At 41.3% G+C, this 24,444-nt stretch overlaps 1 protein-coding gene across 3 annotated transcripts in view; it reads right to left on the bottom strand.

Annotated features, from left to right (window-relative positions):
- Window positions 1-24,444, bottom strand: part of TPD52L1 (TPD52 like 1) — an 84,596-nt gene that overhangs the window by 51,983 nt on the left and 8,169 nt on the right. For all 3 annotated transcript variants that reach the window (XM_048844641.2, XM_048844642.2, XM_048844643.2), the window contains exon 2: window positions 7,148-7,263. In XM_048844641.2, coding sequence (XP_048700598.1) covers window positions 7,148-7,263 — 116 coding nt within the window. The remainder of the gene's footprint in view (window positions 1-7,147; window positions 7,264-24,444) is intronic.

Below are 24,444 nucleotides of genomic sequence, written 5' to 3'. Positions count from 1 at the left end.
CCAATTGGACAGCTGTTGTTGTACCACTCGAAGACTGCTCCAGACTTCGGTAATTATTGATTTTGGGGGCATTTTACTAACCTGTTGCGGACGTGTCTAAGCGCTTGAGACTAAATAAAGTGGAGCTTTAAGTGAAAGCACTCGTGGTGGACTGTTCATGCCAACCACCTATCAGACGGCCTGTCTCCACTGATTTATTTCCTGCCACTGCCTTACCAAGAGTAATCGTTACCAAGAGCTTTGGATGTTTAGAACCACGGTAACACACTGGGAGTCCCTCACCCTGCTCACCATGGACCCCCACACTCCTCAAAGGAGCTGCTTGCGGCCTGAGCTTGTGCATGTATGCCACAGGAGCCACCACTTCAGGGCTGGGCAACAGGCTGCCACTCCCCTGCCCCACAGCCCTGCAGTAACTGGACTTTTAGTGTCCGGTTAGTATATCGGACCAGATTCTGCCAGGTTCCCTTTTCAACCTGACTTTCTGGTTGAAAACCGGACATCTGGGAACCCTATCTAAGTGTTCTGGAATCCCCTTGATCCTATTGGACATTGTACGATTTAACCCTCTAAACTGCAAAGAATGAGGCAAGCACTAGTGAATAAAGCAGTGACTTCCAAGTCTGGTTTCATACTATTGATCCCAGAGCTGTTTTTATCTTGCACACTAATGCATTCTCTTACTCTGAAAACAGATCAAAGGTTCACTGGTCTTTTAAAAAAATCTCACTCTTTAATCCACACCCTCTCAGTTTCTCATTTGCCATTACATGGGATTTAAGTTATTCAAGAAGCTTGGTAATTAATCAGAAATTCTAGGCACATGGGGTGAAATCCTACCCTATTGAAGTCAATGCAAAAACTCCTGCTGACTTCAACAGGCAGGATTTCACCCATGGATGCAACGAAGTGTTATAATCTGCATGATCCAGAATAACTTTTCATTTTTCCAGTAAATTTAGTGGGCACTGGATCGTAAATAACTAATTTAAGAATTCCTTCCTCTTGCCATTGCAGAAACAGCAAAATGAAACATCGCAAAGAATCAGCACCACTAGGGAAGAAACCAGGTTCTGTGAAGGAGTAACTGAGCAAGTGTTTCTAGAAAGAAGAAAATAAACCATTCTGGTTTAAAACTAATTGGATTATGCATGTATTGACTGGATGTTGAACGTTAGAATTCAACTACTTGCCACCCAAAATCAAAACTCCGGGTGCATCAGTTCACCCCACTAACACTATTAAACAGTTTAAGGTTAAGCCAAAACCAGTATCTTATATTACTTACAGATACTTAAACATTAATGCTTACCATACGGACTAACACCAATTGATCATTACATACCTGTCTGGGGGAACATGCAAAGTCTTTTTGATTAAAATTACTTTCCATTTGTTCCGTTAGAGAGATAACTAAGTCTTCAAGGCTCTATGTAAGCACTAACCCTTTGCATTCTGTTGAAACACGGACAACATTATGCACTCTATTAGAGGAAAGCAGAGTGTTTTTTAAAACATCCATTCTTAAAGGAAACCATCGACTTGAAATCTCAACAGTTTAAAAAAAAAGTTAAACAGTTTCAGATAGTCGCTCAGATACCACCACCATGACTGGGGACTTGTAAGTAACTTGCTGAAAGGCTTAGGGATTTCTAATTAAGCATGTGCAGAAGTGTGTGCTAGGTCAGGACCACAGAGAGAGGAGACAAAGTCCCCCTGATCATTTTTGTGGGTTATAGAATCACATTTATCTTATTTTTTCTCTCCCCTGTTGTTACTTGAGAGACTCACATAACCATCAGAGGAAGCTGATGACCACCAAAATTATGTTACCCCTGAATAGTCTATTAGCTTTCCTACTGACTTCAGTAGGAGCACTCATACAAGTAAGATTACACATGTGCATACTTGTTTGCAGAAAGAGGCCCTAAGTGTCCACATTTTTTCTGAAACTCAGACTCCTTGTGATGTACATAACTGAACTTCCTTCAAAAACCACGTTCTGACAGAAACTCCTGATCCCATGTGAAATTTTGGGGCAGGTCTGCTATAATTTTGGGATGTGAAGTGGACCTGTGGTACATTTTCACTTTCAGATTGTTACAGGAATATACAATCATTTTTATGTGCACTATAGAAATGCCTGAAGGCCTCAGTTAGGATCAGGGCCCCACTGTGCTAGCCAATGCACAAATGCAAAGTAAGAGACACTCCATGTCCTGGAAACCTTACCATCTAAAACAGACAAAAGGAGAAAGGGAGTTAGGAGTGTAATACAACATACAAGCGTAACCCACAAGGAGATTACCCAAATTCCTGGGGCTGTGTCTGCTGGCAGCTCAGGGAGAGGCACACTGTCCCTGGTAGGGAGGGGGAGCCAAGGCAAACTCAGAGTCTGCCTGGCAACCAATAGGGCGTGAGATGCCCCTCCCAGGGAGTTCAGGAAAGGGGAGAAGCCATTTTCGAGTCAGTCTGGAGCCAGCCGGGGCAAGTGCAGGACTTGCTGTGTGGGGAGCTGATAAGTCCCAGGCCTGCATGCAGGGTTCCCCCTGAGAACTGGCCTCTAGGGACCTGAAAGCAAGATTTCCTCAGCTGGGCTTTTTCTTCTATCCTGATGATTCCTAGTTTGTAGAGTTTTGCTGGGAAACTTCCCCGGCCAGGCTGATTTTGCCCTCCAGCTCCCTAGGTGAGACCAGTCACCACATAGTCAGCTCTGCTCTGGCAGCTAGTTCAGGGCTGCTGCCTGCTCTCTCTCTCTCTGTGTATGTATGTGTATATATATATATACACACACACACACACACACACACACACACACACACGTATGCTGGGCTAGTAGATTACAATTTGGATTTTAGTACAGTTGTGTAATCTGCACCTTGAGCCCTGCACCCCTTTGTGGTGAGGGGAAATCCTGGGACCAAAGTAACCTGATTCCTGCCTGAAGAGAATCCCTGCCAGCAGAGATCAGCCCCTCTGCTGTGACTGAGGAGTCCAGAGTCATCTCTGAACCTGAGGATCATTCATGGAGTTTGAGAGTGCACCACCTTTTAGTCAGTCAGGGAATTTGTTTTGGGGACCCCCCCCAACTCCCTGAACTGTGTCCCCAAGCCAGGGAGTAAGGGTTTTGTGATTTTATAACCTGCTGCATATTAAACCTGTGGAAGGATTTACCACCTTCTCCCACTTGTGAGTGCTTTGGGCTTTACTGAACCCAGTCAGCCACACTGCTAAACCACTGCAGAGAAGAATTTTGTGGTCATAAGTCATCAAGGGCTCCAACAAAGTACGCGTACCAACGGGACACTAATCTTACATTTGCTACATCAAGTCACGTGACTGGGGAAAGTCACAGGTATTAACAGCGTGGGCACCGATGAACTAAATATAGTGTTTTACCCGGTTATGTGTGTCTCCTGTTTAATATAATTATTGTGTTGAATATATTGTATGTGTTTGTGTTATTTCTTGGAAGTCTCCAACTATCTGGCAAGTAAGTGGGGATTACCCTGTGGTTAGAATTTTCCTCCCAAGCTGCCCTGGTGACCCTGCCAGGAAGGAACGAGGGGGGTGGAGGCACCACCAAATAAATTCATAGGAAAAAATAAAGAAGATACACCCTGCTGAGTGGGTGGCGGGATCCAGAAGAACCCAGACCTGTCCATCAAAACCTGTACGCAGATTGGCATTAAAGAAGGTAACCGGGTGGAGAGGGGACGCTACACAAGCAACGTGGTAAGTAGTGGGTGTGTGTGATCCATCCCCAAGACCAGCAACATACAAGGCAAGGGGGAATTAAAAAAAAAAAGAAAAAAGACAACACATATTTTATATAATCGGATATATGCATACACACATTACATATCTTATTTTGTTTTTTTAAATAAATACACATCAAGCATACCTGAAAGCCACTCATTCTATTAACTGATCTCTTGTAGGCTTCAAGAAAGAAGTGGGCCCTGAGGAAGGATTTGAAGAAGAGGCTAGGTGTCCTTACTGACTGACACAGGGAGAACCCCTCATGTACAAGGAGAATGTGGCATAAAGCACAGAGATAACTGTGAAAGACGTGTACCATTGGGCTTGTGTGTCAAGATTAGCATTACTGGTGGAGAGGAGGGTGGAGGTAAGGTGGAAGAGAGCTCTACAGGAACATGAAGCTAAAGCAGAGAGGGGAGACTGGCAAAGGCAGAAATGGCAGCTGCATCCAACTCCCACTGAAGTTACTTTCAATGGGAGTTGGGAGTCTAAAAGCTTGTGTGCCTTAGGGCACGTCTTCATTGGCAATGTTAAAGCGCTGTTGTGGCACTGTTTTAGAGAGCTCTCCCAGCGCTCTTAAAAAAAAAAAAAAAAAGAACCCACCTCAATGAGGGGCATGGTTCCCAGTGCTGGTGTACTATCTACACTCGCCCTTGACAGCTCTGAAACTTGCAGCGCTCTGAAGTGCCAGCATAGACAAGCCCCTAGAAAAAAAATCTCTTCCAGGAAACTTGATCTTAATTTTAGTCTTAGAACCTCCCCCAAATTCTCCAGACTTTTTCTAAATGCAATGCTCAAGCATTTTCCCTTTGAACATAATTACATGCCACTGGAATGCCATGAGCAATTTAAAACAGTCTTATGAGCCCAGCGACCTAGATACTGTAATTCTAGTGACAACAGAACAACTTTCAGTTTGTCTTTGTGTACTTGAATTAAGGGTCTCATCCCGTGTAGTGGGTTCCAAGTGCCCTCAATTCCTGCTGACATCAATGAGTGAAGGGTGCTCAGGACCTCATAGGATGAGACTCTTGGGGAACTCATCATTCTCAGATAACTATAAGGAGTTTTCTTTATTTTCCTCCATCTCTCTCTTTCCATCTGTTTGGCCAGGAAAGCATGCAAATCAATGAATCCAAGAGCTACAATATGCAAGCTTACACACATTTTCTTTAAACATGAAATAACTCCTACCCCATCTGCATGTCCTGAGCCGGATATATAAATATAATTAATAGTCATACGTAAGCTTCCTTCCTATTATTTACAGGTGTACAAATGCACTATAGAAGCAAGATGTACCTAACATTTTTGAGACATTAGATCTTCCCACAGCCTTAAAAGCCCAACTGGGCAGAAACAAACAGTTGGCTTTTACTCCTCCAGGAAATCACAAGTCAGAGTACAGAATGAAAAAACAAACAAAATTCTCAGTGGCTAAGTTCAAAAATCAAATAAGGTCATGGAGGATAGGACAATCAATGGCTATTAGCCAAGATGGTTAGGAATGGAACCCCATGCTTGGGGTGTCTCTAAACCACCAATTGCCAGAAAGCTGGGGCAGGATGGCAGGGAATGGATCATTTGAGAATTGCCCTGTTCTGTTCATTCCCTCTGAAGCACCTGGCATTGGCTATAGTCAGAAGACAGGATACTGGGTTAGATGGACCACCGGGCTGACCCTGTATGGCTGTTCTTATGACTATCAACTGCAATTTAAATATTTTTACTGCATAGTGGAGAAAGTCTAGTCTCTGCTAATAATTGTCCTTTGAATTACATCATCTAGTCCTGTATCAGCCTCCCATTGTTGTCAGTACCAGATGCTCCAGAAGATGGTTCAATGACAGAAAAACTTTCCTATGACCCTGCCAACTGTTAGTGTCTACTCATGCACTGAAGCTTGAAGGTTTTTGTCCCTTCCCAAACGTTTGGCTTATTAAAATCCTTAGAATTGGAACTTTTAGTGGTTTTGAATTTCCCACCTTCTGGTTTCACTGATTGCCCCTTTCTTATAGTATTATGAGAAAGTGAATAGAAGTTCGCAATCTACCTTCTCTTTACCCTTCCTTACTGTGAATACTTTTCTCACAATCCCTCTTATTTGTCTTCTCTAAAGTAAACAATTCCAATTCTTTCAATCTGGCTCCATATGAAGGTTTTTCCATGCTTCTAATTGGCTGCCCCTGAACCTCATCTATTTCTTCTGTATCATACAGCAGACACCATGGGGGAAGACTGCACTCGGACTGGATTTAAGCCTGATGTTGACTCTCTTCCTAATCTCACCAAAACTAAATCAATAGTGCCATGTAATTTCATCCAGTTCAAGCTCCCGCAACTTCCTTCAGCCATCTGGGATTTATTTTTTTGTAAATTCTCTTCGCAGTACTGTAAGAAGTTGTGTTATGATGTTGCAACCACTATCAGTGGCGTTTTCTCTAAGAATTATGTAATCAGTTCTTTTCAGTAAGTGTGTCATAGGCTGGCTGGCCCTTCTAGAGAGAGAGATCTCAGCCCACCTGTGACACAGCTGATTTGCCTCCCCAGGTGGAAAGAATGAATGAGTCAAGTCACTTGACAGGCAGTCATGTGACTAAACCAGGGTTTCTGAGGGTTAGAAAAATAGAAGCTTGTGAACAGCTAAAGTGAGGCACTGCAGAGTGGACCAGCAGGAAAAGAGACTCTCTTGCAGTGATCCCTCAGGAAGGGAGTCATGGCTGGGTAGAAAGACCCAGCTGAAAGTTGTCTCTTCCATTTGGGGAGTGGCAAAGAAGGCAAGCCAGGCCAGGCCTTAGGTCTTCTCCTGTGAACAGAGAACAAGCCAGTACCTCAGGGAGGAGGAGTTGGGCCCAGCTTTAATGGGTAGGAGGATGGAAGACCTTTGATGTTTGTTTTGGAACTTTGTTTTAAAACACACCATACTTCAATAAGAGTGACTGTTACTGGACTTATGAAAGCCTTTTGTGCATGAGTTGTGGTGTATCGGGGAGCCTGGAAGAGGGGAATCCGAGGCAGGGAGCCACAGAGCCAATTCCAAGCCATGAGGGGCTCTCAGGAGGCACTTGACAAAACATCATGCCACAAATCCATGGTCTTGAAAGAATATGGGTTCTTTCAGGGGTCTTTCATTATATGTGCTGCAAATTTAAGACTAATGACACATGGCTCATTTGTTAAAATAGCACACCCACTAATTTTACCTCTGCCTTTATCTTTACTAATAGATGATTAGTTTTCCAAAAATAATCAACAGAATGAATCATCTTGCACTAGTCTAGAATTAAAGGAAACAATGTACTTGTGACATCTGCACTTTATCCTGCTAATAATATTTATACCTCTGGAATTTGGAAGTTAATATCCAGGGGATCAAAAGCATTACCTTGGCTAGCTCAATCTTTAACTCTTCTTTCTCTTCTTCAGAAATAATGCTTGTGAAATCAATATCAGTGACTGTTTCTTCATCTGTCTCGTGCAATGGCTGTGTTTCCAGCAGACCTTTGAAAATAAGAAAGTAACTGTCAATAAAACTCTTACAATACATTTCACTGAGTGGTGATGGGGAGGGGGCAGAAGGTGGCCAACTGTACGAAACCTAAATAAAGGCTAACTTTTGTTACATGCACTAGAGTTATCCAGGTCTTTCTAATACATCCCATTTGGATTCCTCTTTTTTTTGCTTTTATAAACCTATTGCAAATGATAGATAATCACAGAATCATAGAAATGCAGGGCTGGAAAGGACCTCAAGAGGTCATTTAGTCCATCTCCCTGCCTGAGCCAGGGTTAAGTATACCTAGGCCATCCGTGACTGGTGTTTGTCTAACCTGTTCTTAAAAACCTCTAATGATGGGGATTCCACTTCTTAAGTACTGTTCCAGTGCTTAACTATCCTTATCGTTATAAAGCTTTTCCTAAGATCCAACTGTGATGACTGGAGCTTGATGGATGCATTACCTAGTGGTTAGGGAGTCATTTTTTTTAATGAAGCAGGGAATTGGTAGAGGAGCCTAGGCCCTCCCACTCCACCGGGCTACAGCCCCAGACCCCATGAGGGTTACCAAAGGCCAGGCACCCACGAGTGCCTTATGATTGCCATCTCTGGGACACTTACTACCTCCCATGCTATAGTCCAAGCTTTATAGTCTGTAGCAAAACTGGAAAAAAAAAAAAAAAGGTACTGACTGCATCTTTAGTCTGTCTGGGCCTACCAGGTAGGTTCCTCTTTTCCCAGAGGAGCTGCTCCAGCATCCTTTCACAGGAGCACCCAGGACAGGTCCTTCTCTCTGCCTTGTCAGCCCCTTTCTGAGCTGTCTGGCTTCCTTTTAAGCTCCATTTCCACCTGGAGCATGCGCTGCAGATGTGGCTGGGCCCAAAATTGTTCTTTAACCCCTTCAGTCCTAGTGTGAGGCTTACACACCTCATTACACCAACCTAGATCTCCCTTGCTGAAACTAAGCAGATTACTTCTTGCACCAACCTTGATGGACATGGAGAAAAATAGTATTTTATTGTATTTTTTGTAGAATATTGACATGAAGGCACCAACAATTATCACTGGATGCAGCACACAACACTACTGCATGATACAGTATAGAAGAAAAGAACATGAAAAAAACGTAGCTTTTTCTTCAAATTAAAAAATAAATATGGATCACTGCTGTGTGATGTCCACAACAAGGATGACAATATAACTGCTGGTCAGTATAGCACTGTCATACAGTAGATCAATATACACTTTATATTTTTCCATGTGTGTCTTGTTCGAGGTGTTTCAGAGCCTCTCACTATTAACTGAGTGTGACGGGTTGGATCACAGAAACCCCCTTGGGGCTGCCAACTGATGAGCTAGGACTACTAATGCCCCTGCTTTCCCTGCCAGCTTGGGTTGTGCCAGACACGCTTGCCAGCTACAAACACAGACCCTGGTCTGAACAATGTCCACAAGCTGCTGGCTTAATGGAAAACAGCTTAAGAAGTGTTCCTGTCTCCAACACTCAGATGCCCAACTCCCAACGGGGTCCAAACCCCAAATAAATCTGTTTTATCCTGCATAAAGCTTATACAGGGTAAACTCAAATTGTTCACTCTCTATAACACTGACAGAGAGATATGCACAGCTGTTTGACGCCCCCTCCCCCCCAGGTATTAATACATTCTCTGGGTTAATTGATAAGTAAAAAGTGATTTTATTAAAGACAAAAGTAGGATTTAAGTGGTTCCAAGCAATAACAGACAGAACAAAGTGAATTACCAAGCAAAATAAAATAAAACACGAAAGCCCATGCCTAATACAGTAAGAAGCTGAATACAGATAAAAATCTCACCCTCCGAGATGTTCCAATAAGCCTCTTTTACAGACTAGCCTCCTTCTAATCTGGGTCCAGCAATCACTCACACCCCCATGGTTACTGTTTTTTGTTCCAGTTTCTTTCAGGTATCCTTTGGGGGTGGAGAGACTCTCTCTTGAGCCAGCTGAAGACAAAATGGAAGGGTCTCGCAGGGGTTTAAATAGACTCTCTTGTGAGTGGACACCCCTCCCTTCTCCCCATGTAGAATCCCAGCTACAAGATGGAGTTTTAGAGTCACACGGGCAAGTCACACACGTCCATGCATGACTCAGAACTTACAAGTAGAAGCCATTGTTCACTTGCTACCTTGAACATCCTCAGGTAGACTTCTTATGTGGACTGGAGCCTTCCAAGATCGATTGTCCATTAAGTGTTTCTTGATTGGGCACTTAATTTGCAAATTCCTTTCTAAAGAAGCTGCCCAAATGCCTTACTAAGGCTACTTAAAATCAAACAAGTACATTGCCAATATTCATAACTTCGAATACAAAAATGATACATGCATACAAATAGGATGAATATATTCAGTAGATCATAACCTTTGCAGAGATATGTTACATGGCATATGTAGAAGAAAACATATTCCAGTTTTGTCATATTTACATTCATAAGCATATTTCCATGAAGCATTATGGGATGCAACGTCACACTGAGTACTACTACTATGGAAAGTGTACCTCTGGGTTTGACTTCACTGTTTAAAAAGGTGCGGTTTTTACCTCAGCTGACTTATGCACATGAGCTATTCCAAGATAAAAATATAGTAAAGACAAAGCATTTTAGTTTTACCATGAGGTAAACTTATCATGCGCAGTCCTATACTGGCCAAAAGTTACTAGGGGTGGTGGGGGGGAGAAAGCAGTAGATGTGATACTAAAAATCAAGATGTAAGGTTTTTAACACAGTCCCACATGACAGTCTCAAACAAACTAGGAAAATGTGGTCTAGATGAGATTACTATATAGGTGGGTGTACAACCTGTTCAAAGACCATACTGAAAGAGTAGTTATCAATGGTTTGCGGTCACAATGAGAAGACATATCTAGTGGATTCCCACAGGGGTTGAATAATTTTCATTAATCAATCACAGATAATGGAGAGGAGAGTATGCTTATAAATTTGCAGATGACACCAAGCTGGGAGGGGTTGCAAACATTTTGGAGGACAAGATTAGAATTCAAAACCATCTTTACTAATTGGTCTGAAATTAACAAAATGAAATTCAATAAAGACAAATACAAAGTTCTATACTTAGGAAAGGAAAAATATCAAATATACAACTACAAAATGGGGAACAACGGGAGTGTTATATGAATTGCACTGGAAGTAACTGTCCCTTCTAGCCCTACATTTCTATGATTCTGGATCCCCATCTGAGATTTACCTGATGGTGAAACTAAAGTGCCTTGTCTTCACTGTGTCATTACCTCAGGAGAGCTCACATGGGTTATTTACTCTGAGGTAAACATCACTGCTTTTTTAACAGTGAAGATAAGCCCTAAGATGATGCGATATGGAGGTTTCAGAATGCTGGTAAGTCTGAAGTACAAGCAACAGATATGGGGAGTGGAATAGTCCAGAAGCTTGGAGCAGAGTATACTTGTGATTATTCTTGATAGCTTAATTCACTGTGCTGTCACACTTAAGCCCTGATCATACAAACACTGATGCACATGCTTAATCTTACTACCTGTAGTCCCACTGGGGGGGAGGTATAGCTCAGTGGTTTGAGCATTGGCCTGCTAAACCCAGGGTTGAGAGTTCAATCCTTGAAGCCATTTAGGGATCGGGGGCAAACACTGGGGACTGGTCCTGCTTTGAGCAGGGGGTTGGACTAGATGACCCCCTGAGGTCCCTTCCAGCCCTGAGATTCTATGAAACCAATGACAGTACTCATGGTGTTTAAGTGCATACTTAACCGCTTCCAGGATCAGGGCCATGATTTGTCTCTTATGCTCAGGTGCGCTGAAGATCAGCGGCATCATGTCTTATTCGACAAGCACCAACAGGAAAGAGTTTTACAAAAACGGCATCCAGTGACTGTCACAAGGAATTTGGTGGCTTAAATAACTGGGGGATGCTTCCTATTGGTTGCAAAGAGAACGTGGAACTTTACCAGACTCCTCCTTCCCCAGCCTCTCCTTCCCTGTGCATTGCCTAGGGGGCCTGGCATTTGTGTGTTGTATAGCAAAGTTTAACAAAACTGCTTCTTATCAATTTCACACTGCAGTTCACAGGGTTCTGAATAGCAAAAGTAAACCGGACCATAGTTTTGACAACTTCACTCTGGTGCTGCTTGGCAAAGCAATGAATTGCAAGAGAAGCACTGACCTGTCTGGTGGCACCCTCAGGTACAGACCACTGTGTTGATTCATGTTGGAAGCTTACCTTTGCAACCATAAGGGTCAGAAACTTTTTAATAAAAATAAAAGCTTAAATTGATCATTTAGAAACAACATCATGCCAGCTTCCTTGGAAAAGCTAGGTATATGGATTTTTAAAGCCCTGACAAAACAAAAAAATATATTTCACACAAACTGCAAGAAAATAATTTCCAAATTAGCCAGAAGAGCCAATTATTGTTTCCAGTTTATTCTGAGATTTTAAACAGCTTTTTCATAGCTCCAGTATGTGCTTTAGAAAAAGAAAGAATAAGTTAGACTCCAGCAGAAAAAAAAAATAAAAAGACTGTTTAAGGGTCTCGGCTTTGTCCTTCAAATACTCCATCATCAACCAGTATGTCAAAACAACCACTACCGTAAATTTCTACTTTAGACTTGGAAGCCTGGATAAACACAGTGTCCTTCCAATCCACAGCCACATGTATCCAATGTAACTTCTGACCAAAAATCAAATCTCTGGGTCAGCTATAGCCTAGACAAAAGATACTTTACAATGTGCATCACTCAGCTGCCACAAAGACAGAGCTATGGCTAAGCAGAATTCAGCACAGTTTGAGCAGAATAAAATGAACTCTGGGGCAGCCAGAGTCTGATCTGGCCCCTGATCTAAGATACAGCATCCAGAGGGAAGCGAGAAAAGAAGGTAAGAGAAGGATGAAGAGAGAACCAACTAGCTTCCTATTTGAAATAGCATTTAATGTTGGATGAGATTTACATAGCTCATGCTCTAGAGGGATGATGTCACAGAATTTAGTAGCATAACAGGAAATGCCCCAATAACAAAGATAGTTGAATGGAAGCGAGTGAGCAGATTGGTAGCTACAAATCATATCAACCAAACATGAATGAACATTGTATATCTATTTGTTACACACACACACACACACACACTTATGTAAAAAGATTAAGATGGCAAAGTTCAGCACTCAAAGTTATGAAATGCCAGAACTGAGGCTGCCTGTGATCCTCATCCAATTTGTCTCTCTCTGCCACCATGGCCTCCACTCAATCCGCCACCATAACCCTCCCATATTCTCCATTCTCATAGGCTCTCAGTTCCAAACTCACACTCAGCTCCTTGCTCCAGTCTCTTTGACCTGCCAGTCCCAGTTCTCCCCCTGCATGCAAGTTCCTCATCAGATCTTCTCCTGCCTCACTTCCTTTCCCCCATCCCACATGTTTTCAGTGAAAGGGCCCTAGAATTTGTCACCATGTTACAGTACTGTAAATTAAGCTAGGGTGAGGTTATTTCACTGAAAGCTCCACTGTGCCCAAATCACCAGATCTAGGCAGCTAAGATCCAGGACTTTTATGTGGAAGACCTGAGGTCTATGCACAGAAAATGGTTGTGCATTTTTGCACTTCAAAGAGTGCATTTCTTTACTGAAACCATGTACCCCAATTGCAAAATTAAATACGTACACAGACATTTACACATATGCGAGCACAAATACTTAGTTCTTACATGCACCTGCTGTAATGGAGCAGGTAAACAAAGGTGTGCAAAGGTACATCTTTTTCCCCTGTTGAATTTAGGCCTCAGCCTTTAATAAATAATAATAATAATAATAATAAAATTATTCAGCCCTTGTACTTTAAGCCCAATTACCAGAGAAACCACTTCTTGTGTTACACCTCATCACAACAATTAAAGCCAACTTAGAGGAGAAGCACTGAAGTACTTAGAGGAGAGGAAAGTGATCAGGAACAGTCAGCATGGATTCACCAAGGGCAAGTCATGCCTGACTAATCTAATTGCCTTCTATGATGAGATAACTGGCTCTGTGGATGAGGGGAAAGCGGAAGACGTGTTGTTCCTTGACTTTAGCAAAGCTTTTGACACTGTCTCCCACAGTATTCTTGCCAGCAAGTTAAAGAAGTATGGGCTGGATGAATGGACTATAAGGTGGATAGAAAGTTGGCTAGATTGTCGGGCTCAATGGGTAGTGATCAATGGCTCCATGTCTAGTTAGCAGCCGATATCAAGTGGAGTGCCCCAAGGGTCGGTCCTCGGGCCGGTTTTGTTCAATATCTTCATAAATGATCTGGAGGATGGTGTGGATTGCACTCTCAGCAAGTTTGCAGATGACACTAAACTGGGAGGAGAGGTAGATATGCTGGAGGGTAGGGATAGGATACAGAGGGACCTAGACAAATTGGAGGACTGGGCCAAAAGAAATCTGATGAGGTTCAACAAGGACAAGTGCAGAGTCCTGCACTTAGGATGGAAGAACCCCATGCACCGCTGCAGACTAGGGACCGAATGGCTCGGCAGCAGTTCTGCAGAAAAGGACCTAGGGATTACAGTGGATGAGAAGCTGGATATGAGTCAACAGCGTGCCCTTGTTGCCAAGAAGGCCAATGGCATTTTGGGATGTATACATAGGGGCATTGCCAGCAGATCAAGGGACATGATCGTTCCCCTCTATTCAACATTGGTGAGGCCTCATCTGGAGTACTGTGTCCAGTTTTGGGCCCCACACTACAAGAAGGATGTGGAAAAATTGGAAAACATCCAGCAAAAATGATTAGGGGACTGGAACACATGACTTATGAGGAGAGGCTGAGGGAACTGGAATTGTTTAGTCTGTGGAAGAGAAGAATGAAGGGGGATTTGATAGCTGCTTTCAATTACCTGAAAGGGGGTTCCAAAGAGGATGGATCTAGACTGTTCTCAATGGTAGCTGATGACAGAACAAGGAGTAATGGTCTCAAGTTGCAGTGGGGGAGGTTTAGGTTGGATATTAGGAAAAACTTTTTCACTAGGAGGGTGGTGAAACACTGGAATGCGTTACCTAGTGAGGTGGTGGAATCTCCTTCCTTAGATATTTTTAAGGTCAGGCTTGACAAAGCCCTGGCTGGGATGATTTAGTTGGGGATTGGTCCTGCTTTGAGCAGGGGGTTGGACTAGATGACCTCCTGAGGTCCCTTCCAACCCTGATATTCTATGATTCAACTGGGATGATACTGTTTTTTGTTTTCTGGGACTAATCTTTCCAAGTACAGGGCCTTTGCTATTGGAATACATGGCCTTTTATTTGCTAGGGTAAAACACATATTTTGCCTAGTTTTTGATTGACTGTCAATTTTTGTTTACATAAATATTATTTGGCTATTAAAAGATCCCTTGAGGAAACCAGGATTGTTTTCCACAATGGGCTGTCTATGCAATTTATGTGTGATAATTTTTATAAAAGCTACACTTATTTACAAGATAAACCATTAGGAGTTCAACAGCATCTTACTCTGCCCCTTTCTCACATCCAGTAATATCTTACTCTAGGAATACCTCCCTTGATTTCAGTAGAGCTATATGCAGAGTATGCAACTACTCAGTATGAGATAAAGTGGTAGAATACAGCCCTAAATAAATTAAAAGACCAGATGAAATTTTAGCATGAGTCAATAAGCTGCATTTCCCCTAGAGTTTAATGAAAGAATGAGAGACTGTGAATTGAAATTATGCCTTTTAAATAGATTGTGATATTTATGCCTTAAATTCATTTCAGGCCCTGTTTTCCAATATATCCCAGGCACAAAGTTTACAAATATGAGACATTTCAGAATTACTAAAATTAGTTTTCCAGATGAAATGAACAAACAGATATGTATTTTACCTCATTACCAAATTACTGATTGGTTTTACATGCAGCAAAATGGAACCAGTTTTAACCGAATGTGCACAAAATTAAAGACGTTGAACAATTGACCATATTAGGATTCTGGCACCTGTACATTTGACTGATTTCAAATTCTGAAAGTCAGTCCAACTCTACGGCTAGAGGATAATTACCCACTTCCTAGCCTGAAGTCTGAAAATGGCCTGGAAAAAGCATAGAATCTGCTAAATCACGAAGTGAGTGTCCGGTGTTCTATGCATAATGACTGGTTTCAGCGTAACAGCCGTGTTAGTCTGTATTCGCAAAAAGAAAAGGAGTACTTCTGGCACCTTAGAGATTAAATAAATTGGTTAGTCTCTAAGGTGCCACAAGTACTTCTTTTCTTTTTGTTCTATGCAGTGATAATAGTGCATGGGCAGGCATCACCCAAATGGTGCTGTTACAGACAGTCTTCCAAGTTATTTTGCTTGTATGTGAGTAAGTTTTGACTCTTGGGAAGACATGGTTTTGTTGGTGTTGGTTATTGCAAAGTCTGGTGTAAAGGTAGCTGAGAGAGTGGCTAGCAAGTCTGTTCTCTGCCTTAGTCTCTGATTAGAGTCAATTCTGGAGGGTTAATTGCAGGGTGGATTTGATTTAAAATTACTCGTCAGGAAGACTCAATTTAATCATGGATTTCTACAGAAAAGTGCATTCTTGTTGGTTGTTATAACCTTAATACATATTATGCACAACTCAGATGTAGGTTTCATTTTTAGAAGGTACACACTATACATTTTTAAAGTGATTTTGAAAAAAACTTTTCAGATTAGGTTTACAGCTATATCAGAAAATGAATAATTGTTTGATTATTCCATTTACCAAAGGTAATTGAAGCAGATATTTATGAAGTCATTGGGAGGTGAACTATCTCCAATTCAACAGGTTAATCATTAATATTTGGAAGATTTTCTTGCCATGCTGTATTAGGAGGAAACCACCACCAGACAGACATTTAAATGGTTTTATTTAACTAAAACAACAAGGTTATGTATTCTGGAGTTTTAATTATCCAAAAAGTATGATGCTTCACTGGTCCTGTCATAGGCTGTACAACCTTCATCCAGGTATCAGGAGCTTACTGGCTGTATTTTTTTTTTTTAAATCAGTGTGCAGTGAGACATTCTTTTAAATTTCATTTTGCAGAGTACTCCATATCAAGCCATGTCATGTACAGTGACCTGGTAATAATGCACTACAGACAATAATACCTGTAGAGTTAAAAGCAGGAAATCCATAGAAAAATTCTCCTGTAGTCCAACAAAATATTTACTTGCATACTTTACTTTATTCATTTTCTGTACTGTTTATTTGTTAATTTACGAGATCTCCTATCATAATCTCTGGTCACTGAATATTAAAAACAGCATGCATAACTTCCTGACTACTGCCAGTATTGGAATTCATTCAGCCTTAAATCTTCACAATAATCATGTTATGTTACATTTTACTACAGCTGTGCAAGTCATGCCATTATACTGTAGTTAGTGACATATTAGTTGTGGTGGGTGGATTTCCCCCCCTCCCCCTTTCTTGTTAATGCACTGAGATGTCAACAGTAGATAACTCTGCAAAAACAACAAAATCTCTTCAAATTTAATCCTGGCACATAGAGTATTTACTCTTAAAAAATCAAATATTTATACAATTTTGGCCCAAATTCTGCAAAGATCTATGCATGTGCTTGATTTTTTTTTTTTTTTAAAGAAACACACCCAGTGGGCTTGAACTAAATCCCAAAGAAGTGAATTGAGAGACTATTTTACTACTACAGGCTTCAGATCAGGACATGCGAGTAGTTCTGTTCACTTCAGCAGCATTATTACATGTACAATACAGTTCAAGTGAGCTGGCTGCTGCTTTTTTTTTTTATTTATTTAAAGTGAATTCTGTGGGTAAAATCCTGGCCACACTGAAGTCAATTGCAAAACTCCCGTTGACTTCACTAGAGTAGGATTTCATCCAGTGAATGTGTATGTACCATCTGTATCATAGCCTAATTCTTTGGGTAGAACAACACACACAATAAGGTTAAAGTTTACAAATCAGCTTTTGTGCATGTGTAGTGAGGCTACTGGCTTTTTAAATTCATACAGTTGCTTGTGGTGGTTGCATGCAACACGTACAGCAGGCTACACCAGAGTGATGTGATAGAGCATAATTTATATTCTGTCTAGACAATACGGCAAACTAAGAAGGACTTACCAAATAGCCTAACAGCTGTGGAGAAAGTCTAGAGGGTTAAAAGGTAGATAAGAAAAAAAGTCTAAATTTTGAATTTTAAAAATGTGTATTTTATTGTAGTGCTCAGAGTCAGCCTTTTCAGGGAAATGAAATCCTTCCATATCAAGTTAAGAATGTGTGAGAATTAAAGGCTTTTTAGGTGATGGTCAGCAAGAATGATTCTGTTATAGTGTACGTGATTTTGACTTGGATGGTAAGGTAAGCGTCAGTCTATGTAACCATAGCTTGGAAGAGAGAGAGAAATGGATGCCACTCCCCAGTCCCTTTTTCAGCTGCCGTAATGGAGCAAAGGGCACAGGCAACTCTGGACTATACATACCCTGCAGGGGTAAGCCCGGCTTTTCAGGGCTCTGCTGGCTGCAGTCTGCTACTGGGAGTTCCACTGGAGTCACTGCCCCTGCTTTCCAGAGCTCTGCATTCATTCTAGCCTGATCTTGCACCCACTCAACTTCCTGCTCTAGGGGGCACGTTGAGAGGCAAACTAGGGGCAAGGAGAAGCACGTACCTGGTATTCTGGCAATCCTCAGCCACTGAAACAGTCTGTAGGAAACCATCAGCGTCAGGACTGGGGCAGTGGACAGATAACTCTGATCTACCTTTGTTTCCCTTCTCCGATCTTGTACCAACCTCTCTCAGCTGGACACAAGGACTTGGCCTGTGGTGTGAATAGCACTTAATCTGAACTTTAAATTAATGAAGCTTTTATGTGGGATTTTTATAATCCCACATTTAATTATACAGCAGGAAATGGACTGAGAACTCAATCATTTATGCAACTTATGCTTGTGACTTCCCTTTTTACATTGCTTGTGACTTCCTGCACATCTACCAATGTGATATATGCCATCATGTGCCAGCAATGCCCCTCTGCCATGTACATTGGCCAAACCGGACAGTCTCTACGCAAAAGAATAAATGGACATAAATTTGACATCAAGAATTAGAACATTCAAAAACCAGTACTAGAACACGTCAATCTCCCTGGACACTCAAAAACAGACTTAAAAGTGGCAATTCTTCAACAAAAAAAAAAATTTCAAAAACAGACTCCAGTGAGAAACTGAAGAACTGGAACTAATTTGCAAATTGGACACCATCAAATTAGGCCTGAATAAAGACTGGGAGTGGATGGGTCACTACAAAAAACTAATTCCCCTCCTGCTGATACTCGCACCTTCTTGTCAACTGTTTGAAATGGGCCACCTTGATTACATTGAACTCATTAGCACTTCAAAAGTGATTTTTCCTCCCTTCTTGGCAACAGTTGAGAATAGCCCACTTCCACCTTAATTGAATTGGCTCATTAGCACTGACCCCTCCCCCGCACTTGGTAAGGCAACTCCCATCTTTTCATATGTTGTGTATTTATACCTCTACTGTATTTTCCACTCCATACATCTGATGAAGTGGGTTTTAGCCCACAAAAGTTTATGCCCAAATAAATCTGTTAGTCTCTAAGGTGCCACAAGGACTCCTCGTTCTTTTTACATTTGTTATCTTTTGGCTTCCATGGCAATCAGCCTTGCACTGAATAGAGTCATGGGATCAGCCTCTATAGCCCTCTGGGAATTCTGTGGCGCAGGGTCAGACATGATCCAGTCCACCACAAACAGTTGTTTTAAAATCCCTTAGCCTCCAGTTTAAGTTTGAAACTTCGCCTGGTCTACACCTAAAAAGTGTTGCTGGCCGAGCCATGGCTAGGCATTTGGAAAAAAAAAAAATCACTCCCTCCCAGACATAGCTGTGCCAGCAAATGCCCCAGTCTGGATGCAGTTCTACCACCAATGTAGCCTACTTCACCCAGGGAACTGGCTCAACTGGCAAAAGTCCAAAAGAATTTTTCCCACTACAAACTGCATCTCCACTAGGAGGAAGTGCCAGTATAGCTGTTTCAGTAAACTCTTTCTAGTGTAGACAAGGCTTTATTAGTTTATTCATGTTACACTTTTACTCTTGGAATTCAATTCTGTCACCTAGGAGAAGTATCAGTTTTTATGCAGAATTTCTACTTCTGCTGCCTCTAAGAAACTGACAATTGTATACAATTGTTTTTAATAGTATCCTGCTATGACTGCTGGAATGATGTAATTGGGTATTTGCTGCCTCTTTTCCCTGTAGATGGTCTTGGAAACCCCTCTACTCATCCGAATGGGAATGGTCAGGTTAAATGTTATAATTACAAGTATACATGCTGGAATTATCAGCCAAAATACGTTTCCAGTCAAGTTTTACCTTCAAATTATTCAAACTCAGTTACATTTTAAAGATAAAAAACAGAGACAACAGCATCAAATATTGATTAGCTACATCTTCTGTTTCCCTGAGCACTTTAATGAAAGATAGACACTACACCACACCTAATGTCTAAAAGGCAAACATTTATATTTCTTTTTCTGTTAGGAAACTAAGCAGGGGAAAAAGACTAATTAAGCATTCAGATTTCAGGAACTGTAATTAAGAACACTGGAGCTGTCCAGATTATAATACTGCATTAGTGTCATTCATATTCTTTTTCTCATCATCAGCACACAATGCCAGGAAAGGGACATCTGAAATGCTTGCAATAAAAATTAAAAAGTGGTCATAAAATCCAGTTCAAATTGCAGCAATTACCACTGCTCTTATTTTTTCATTCCTTAAATTACACCAGGAGGATCCAAGCAGGAAGAGAGTCATTGCTCATTCTAGTCCATGTGGACCACACAATTTCTGTGAGAGACACAGACACACACACACACACACACAGACTGACTTCCCTTCTGTGCATGGTCCTAACCATATGGACCTAGGATGCTTGATTCTGAAGAACATCCTAGAACTTGTCCATTCTCCTGTGGATAGTACTGCCTTATTTTTCCTCACCTCCTCCAAGCTTGAAGCCAATGCTGTTTTGTGGCTTGGCTAGACCTGCTTACAGAACTGAAGGAAGAAAGAAGGCAGAGGTGGAGGCAAGTGTAGGGGATGAAAAATCAAAAGCCAGGTTCCTCCTGGCTTGTACATGGGTGCACATAGGAGAAAATATACAAGAAGCCTTTTCTTCACTCCTTGCAAGGACCAAGCAGAATTAGAGCTTCAGCCTTCTGAGGAAGGCAGGGACTGGTGGGGGTTGGGTGGGACCAGTGCTTTAATTTCTTCCTTGCACTGGCTAGTTGCATAGGGGCTAGTATTGGGAGCATAGCCTCTGTGTGCTCAGTGCTCCAGGAGGCATTCTATCTTCTCAAGGCAGAACATGCCTCCTAGTACTCTTTACAGCCCCTTATCTAGGCTGTTCCTAAGCAGCACAATCTAGCCCTAATTTGGAAATAGCCTTAGAAATATCATTGTTTAGCGATTCTCAAATTACGGTTTGTGGAACACTTGTTTGTAGTCCCTGGCCAACTTGCTGGTCACAGTATGTAAGCACTGGTCTTCGTTTTCAGCTACAAAGTCACATTAAAAGAAGCTAAAAATACATTAAAATACTTTCCTAATATTGTTTTCCTGTAGAAGGAATTGCTGCAGATGCCAGAGGGCTGTTATTCCATCCCTAATAGAAGGTAGCTTGTGCAACAACCAATGACAGAACATACTCCATGACATGACCTCTATGCTAAGATGTGATATGCACTCAAAGAGTTTTCCCGTCTTGCCACAGATAAATCAAGCGGCAGTTCAGTGGGTAAAAGTAGCACAATTCCAGCTGCTGTAAAGAGCACATATTACCAATGAAAAACAATTACCAGACTTCAACACAAGATCTAACCCTCCAACCAAAATCATTTTCTGAAATATCCAGTGTACATATTAGTCATGTATGGCCGTTAACATCTTATGCAATCACGTCTAGCTCTCTCTGCACAGTATAATACTCTTGGCTGCCTGAGGGAACAAAGATGGCTTTGATTTTTAAGTTGTAGGTATGATAATACAATTGTGAAATGTAACAGTTCAAAGCCAGCAGAGGTTTCTTTCCATTATATCAATAGTGAAAGTAATAACAGTATTGTACCATTCATTTTGCTATTTATTAATCATTCTTCACAACTTCCTAAGGGGTCATGGAAAGAAAAAATGTGTCACAAATGGAAGGGGCATTTTCTTTTCTATAGCCAGTAACAGAGAAAAAACAGAGTCCTGGCTGAATGATGGGAGATGAGAAAATAGGTGTCATTTTGCTACAAGATTGATTTGCTCTCTGCAAATCAGCTTTTTTTTTTTTTTGACAACTCCTATTCAACATATTTATAAATGATCTGGAAAAAGGGGTAAACAGTAAAGTGGTAACATTTTCAAGTGATACTAAACTACACAAGATAGTTAAGTCCAAAGCAGACTGCAAAGAGCTACAAAGGGATCTCAAAAAAAAACCTGGTGACTGGGCAACAAAATGCCAGATGAAATTCAATGTTGATAAAATTCAAAGTAATGCACATGGGAAAACATAATCCCAACTCTTCAAATAAAATGATGGGGTCTGAATTAGCTGTTACCGCTCAAGAAAGATCTTGGAGTAATTGTGGATATTTCTCTGAAAACATTTGCTCAGTGTGCAGCAGCAGTCAGTCAAAAAAGCTTCCAGAATGTTAGGAACCATCAGGAAAGAGATAGATAAGACGACAGAAAATATAAGGCCACTATATAAATCCCTGGTACACCCACATTTTGAATACTGCATGCAGATCTGGTTGCCCCATCTCAAAAAAAATACATTAGAATTGATAAAGGTACAGAGAAGTACAACAAAGGTGACTAGGGATATGGAACAGTTTCGGTATGAGAGATTAAAAATACTGGCACTTTTCAACTTGGAAAAGAGATCATGACTAAGAGGGGATACAATAGAGGTCTATAAAATCTGGTGCAGAGAAAGTGAATAAGAAAATGTTATATACTCCTTCAGATAACACAAGGACGGGGGGGCGGGGGTCACCCAATGAAATTAATAGGCAGCAGGGTTAAAAGAAACAAAAGGAAGTACTTCTTCACACAACATGCAGTTAACCTGTAGAACTCACTCATTGTCAGGGGATGTTGTGAAGGTCAAAACTATAACAGGGATAAAAAAAAACAAAAAAAACGAACTAGATAGGTTAATGGAGGATAGGTTCATCAATGGCTATTAGCCAGAATGGTTAGGGATGCAACCCTATGCTCTGAGTGTCACTAGCCTGTTAGCCAGAAGCTGGGAGTCGATGACAGGATGGATCACTATGACCACCGGTTCTGTTTATTCCCTCTGAAGCACCTGGTATTGGCCGCTGTCAGAAGACAGGATACTGGGCTAGATGGACCATTGCTCTGACCCCGTATGGCCATTCTTATGCTCTTAAGTCATTTCAAAACTCAGGTAAAAAAAATGTGATTTTTCTCCTTTGTCTATAACCTCTTAATTTCAGTTCCCAGCTGATACAATTTATTACCTAACTCTGCAATGGTGTTATTTAACCCTGCAAATTGTTTTGAAATTCAGTAAAAAGAAAAAATGTAGACTATGTAGAAAAGTTGCATTATATTGATAGTTAAGATCACCTCTCACGCTAGCAAGTGTATATTTCTAAGAAACAAGTCCTTCACTATCACCTTTCTTTTTCTCTGCTTAAGTTCCCTTCCTTCATCATCTGCATTTACTCCGCTATGCCAGATGTTTCACTTTTTCTATGTGCCCTCAATCACAAATACTAACATCCATCATGCACAGCACAAAGCAACAATTTGGTAGTTTCATTACATGGCATACCAGTCCTCCTGGTTATGCCTTTGATTCTTCCCTGCTACCATAACTTCTACCATCTGCCGATAGTGCAATCCAAGGGATGTTTTCAACTCGGATAAACATACCTAAAAATCACAGTGTAGTTGTAGTAGCACAGGCTTCAGCAATGCCAACAGACACTCTCGGTTCCCGGCATGCCTGTACAGCCCGCGCTGAAGCTCATGCCACTACACCTGCACGGATATTTTTAGTCATGCTAGTGTGAACAAAGCTAGCATGGGTAGGTCTACCCGAGCTGCAATCACACCTTGCATTGAAGTGTAGACATACACTATGTTTTCTGCTCAAAGCACTGAGAGCCTGCCGTGATTGCCCCTCTGAACACAAAATATACAGATAATATTCGTCTCAGAGGCCTCCGAGACAGATATTTATACAATTTGTTGAAAATTCCCAAATTACCCTGATCACCCTTTAATGAAATTTTTGCACTTATCCACCATGTACAGAAAGAACACGCACAAAGAGTTTTGAAACTACCAGAAAATAGCCTATAAATGCCAATTAAATAGTGCAGAGCTCCTGGGGATGGCTACAACTGACAGGCCTTTTGCAGAGTGTCTTGGTTTAGGTCAGTGAGAAGGAGTTAAGAAAGGTGAATACAATGTGTGAAACATGAATGAGGAATGAAACAAGTACTTACAGTATTTGCCTCAACGACAGCATGGCCAATTATTACCAAATTCATCCAGTAAAAGATTACAATAATTATTCCAAGGAAGTTATACAGGAGTATATCAAAGCATGGAGATACCTGTTGAAGGTGTGAGCAGTCATTAAGGGCGAAGCAGTCATGCTGAAACAGAGGCCACTCTAGCCTGAGGTGACTTCTAGTCCTCTTACAACTTACAGGACAATTCCATTGAGGATCCAAAGATGGAAATGTCACTAGCTTTTCCTGACAGAATGAACGTGGAAGCATCTGTGGTAGAAACAGAGGGGTAAGTCGCTTCACCCACCACTCATAAGTGACTACCGAAACCCAAATTCAAAATCATACTTTTGACCAATTTCATGGTGATTCAACTGGAGATCGCTTTCTAGTAGACAGCCAATACAATATGTATGGGCAGTGTTTACCTGTATGAACACTGATGATTATTTGGTGGACAACAAAAATATTGGCATAACAAAACATGTCAGGGGTGGTAGTAAGACAAGCTTATTAAAAATCAATAAGCTCAAGTTATTTTTCATATCAGTCTTCTTTCCTTCAGAACAGTCAACTTGATCCATGGCAGTGTTACCTCCACTTCTTGAACCCAGCGCCCTGG

The sequence above is a fragment of the Caretta caretta genome, chromosome 3, assembly GCF_965140235.1.
Source record: "Caretta caretta isolate rCarCar2 chromosome 3, rCarCar1.hap1, whole genome shotgun sequence".
In the NCBI taxonomy this organism is placed as follows: domain Eukaryota; kingdom Metazoa; phylum Chordata; order Testudines; family Cheloniidae; genus Caretta; species Caretta caretta.
This window is presented reverse-complemented; position numbering and strand designations above follow the sequence as displayed.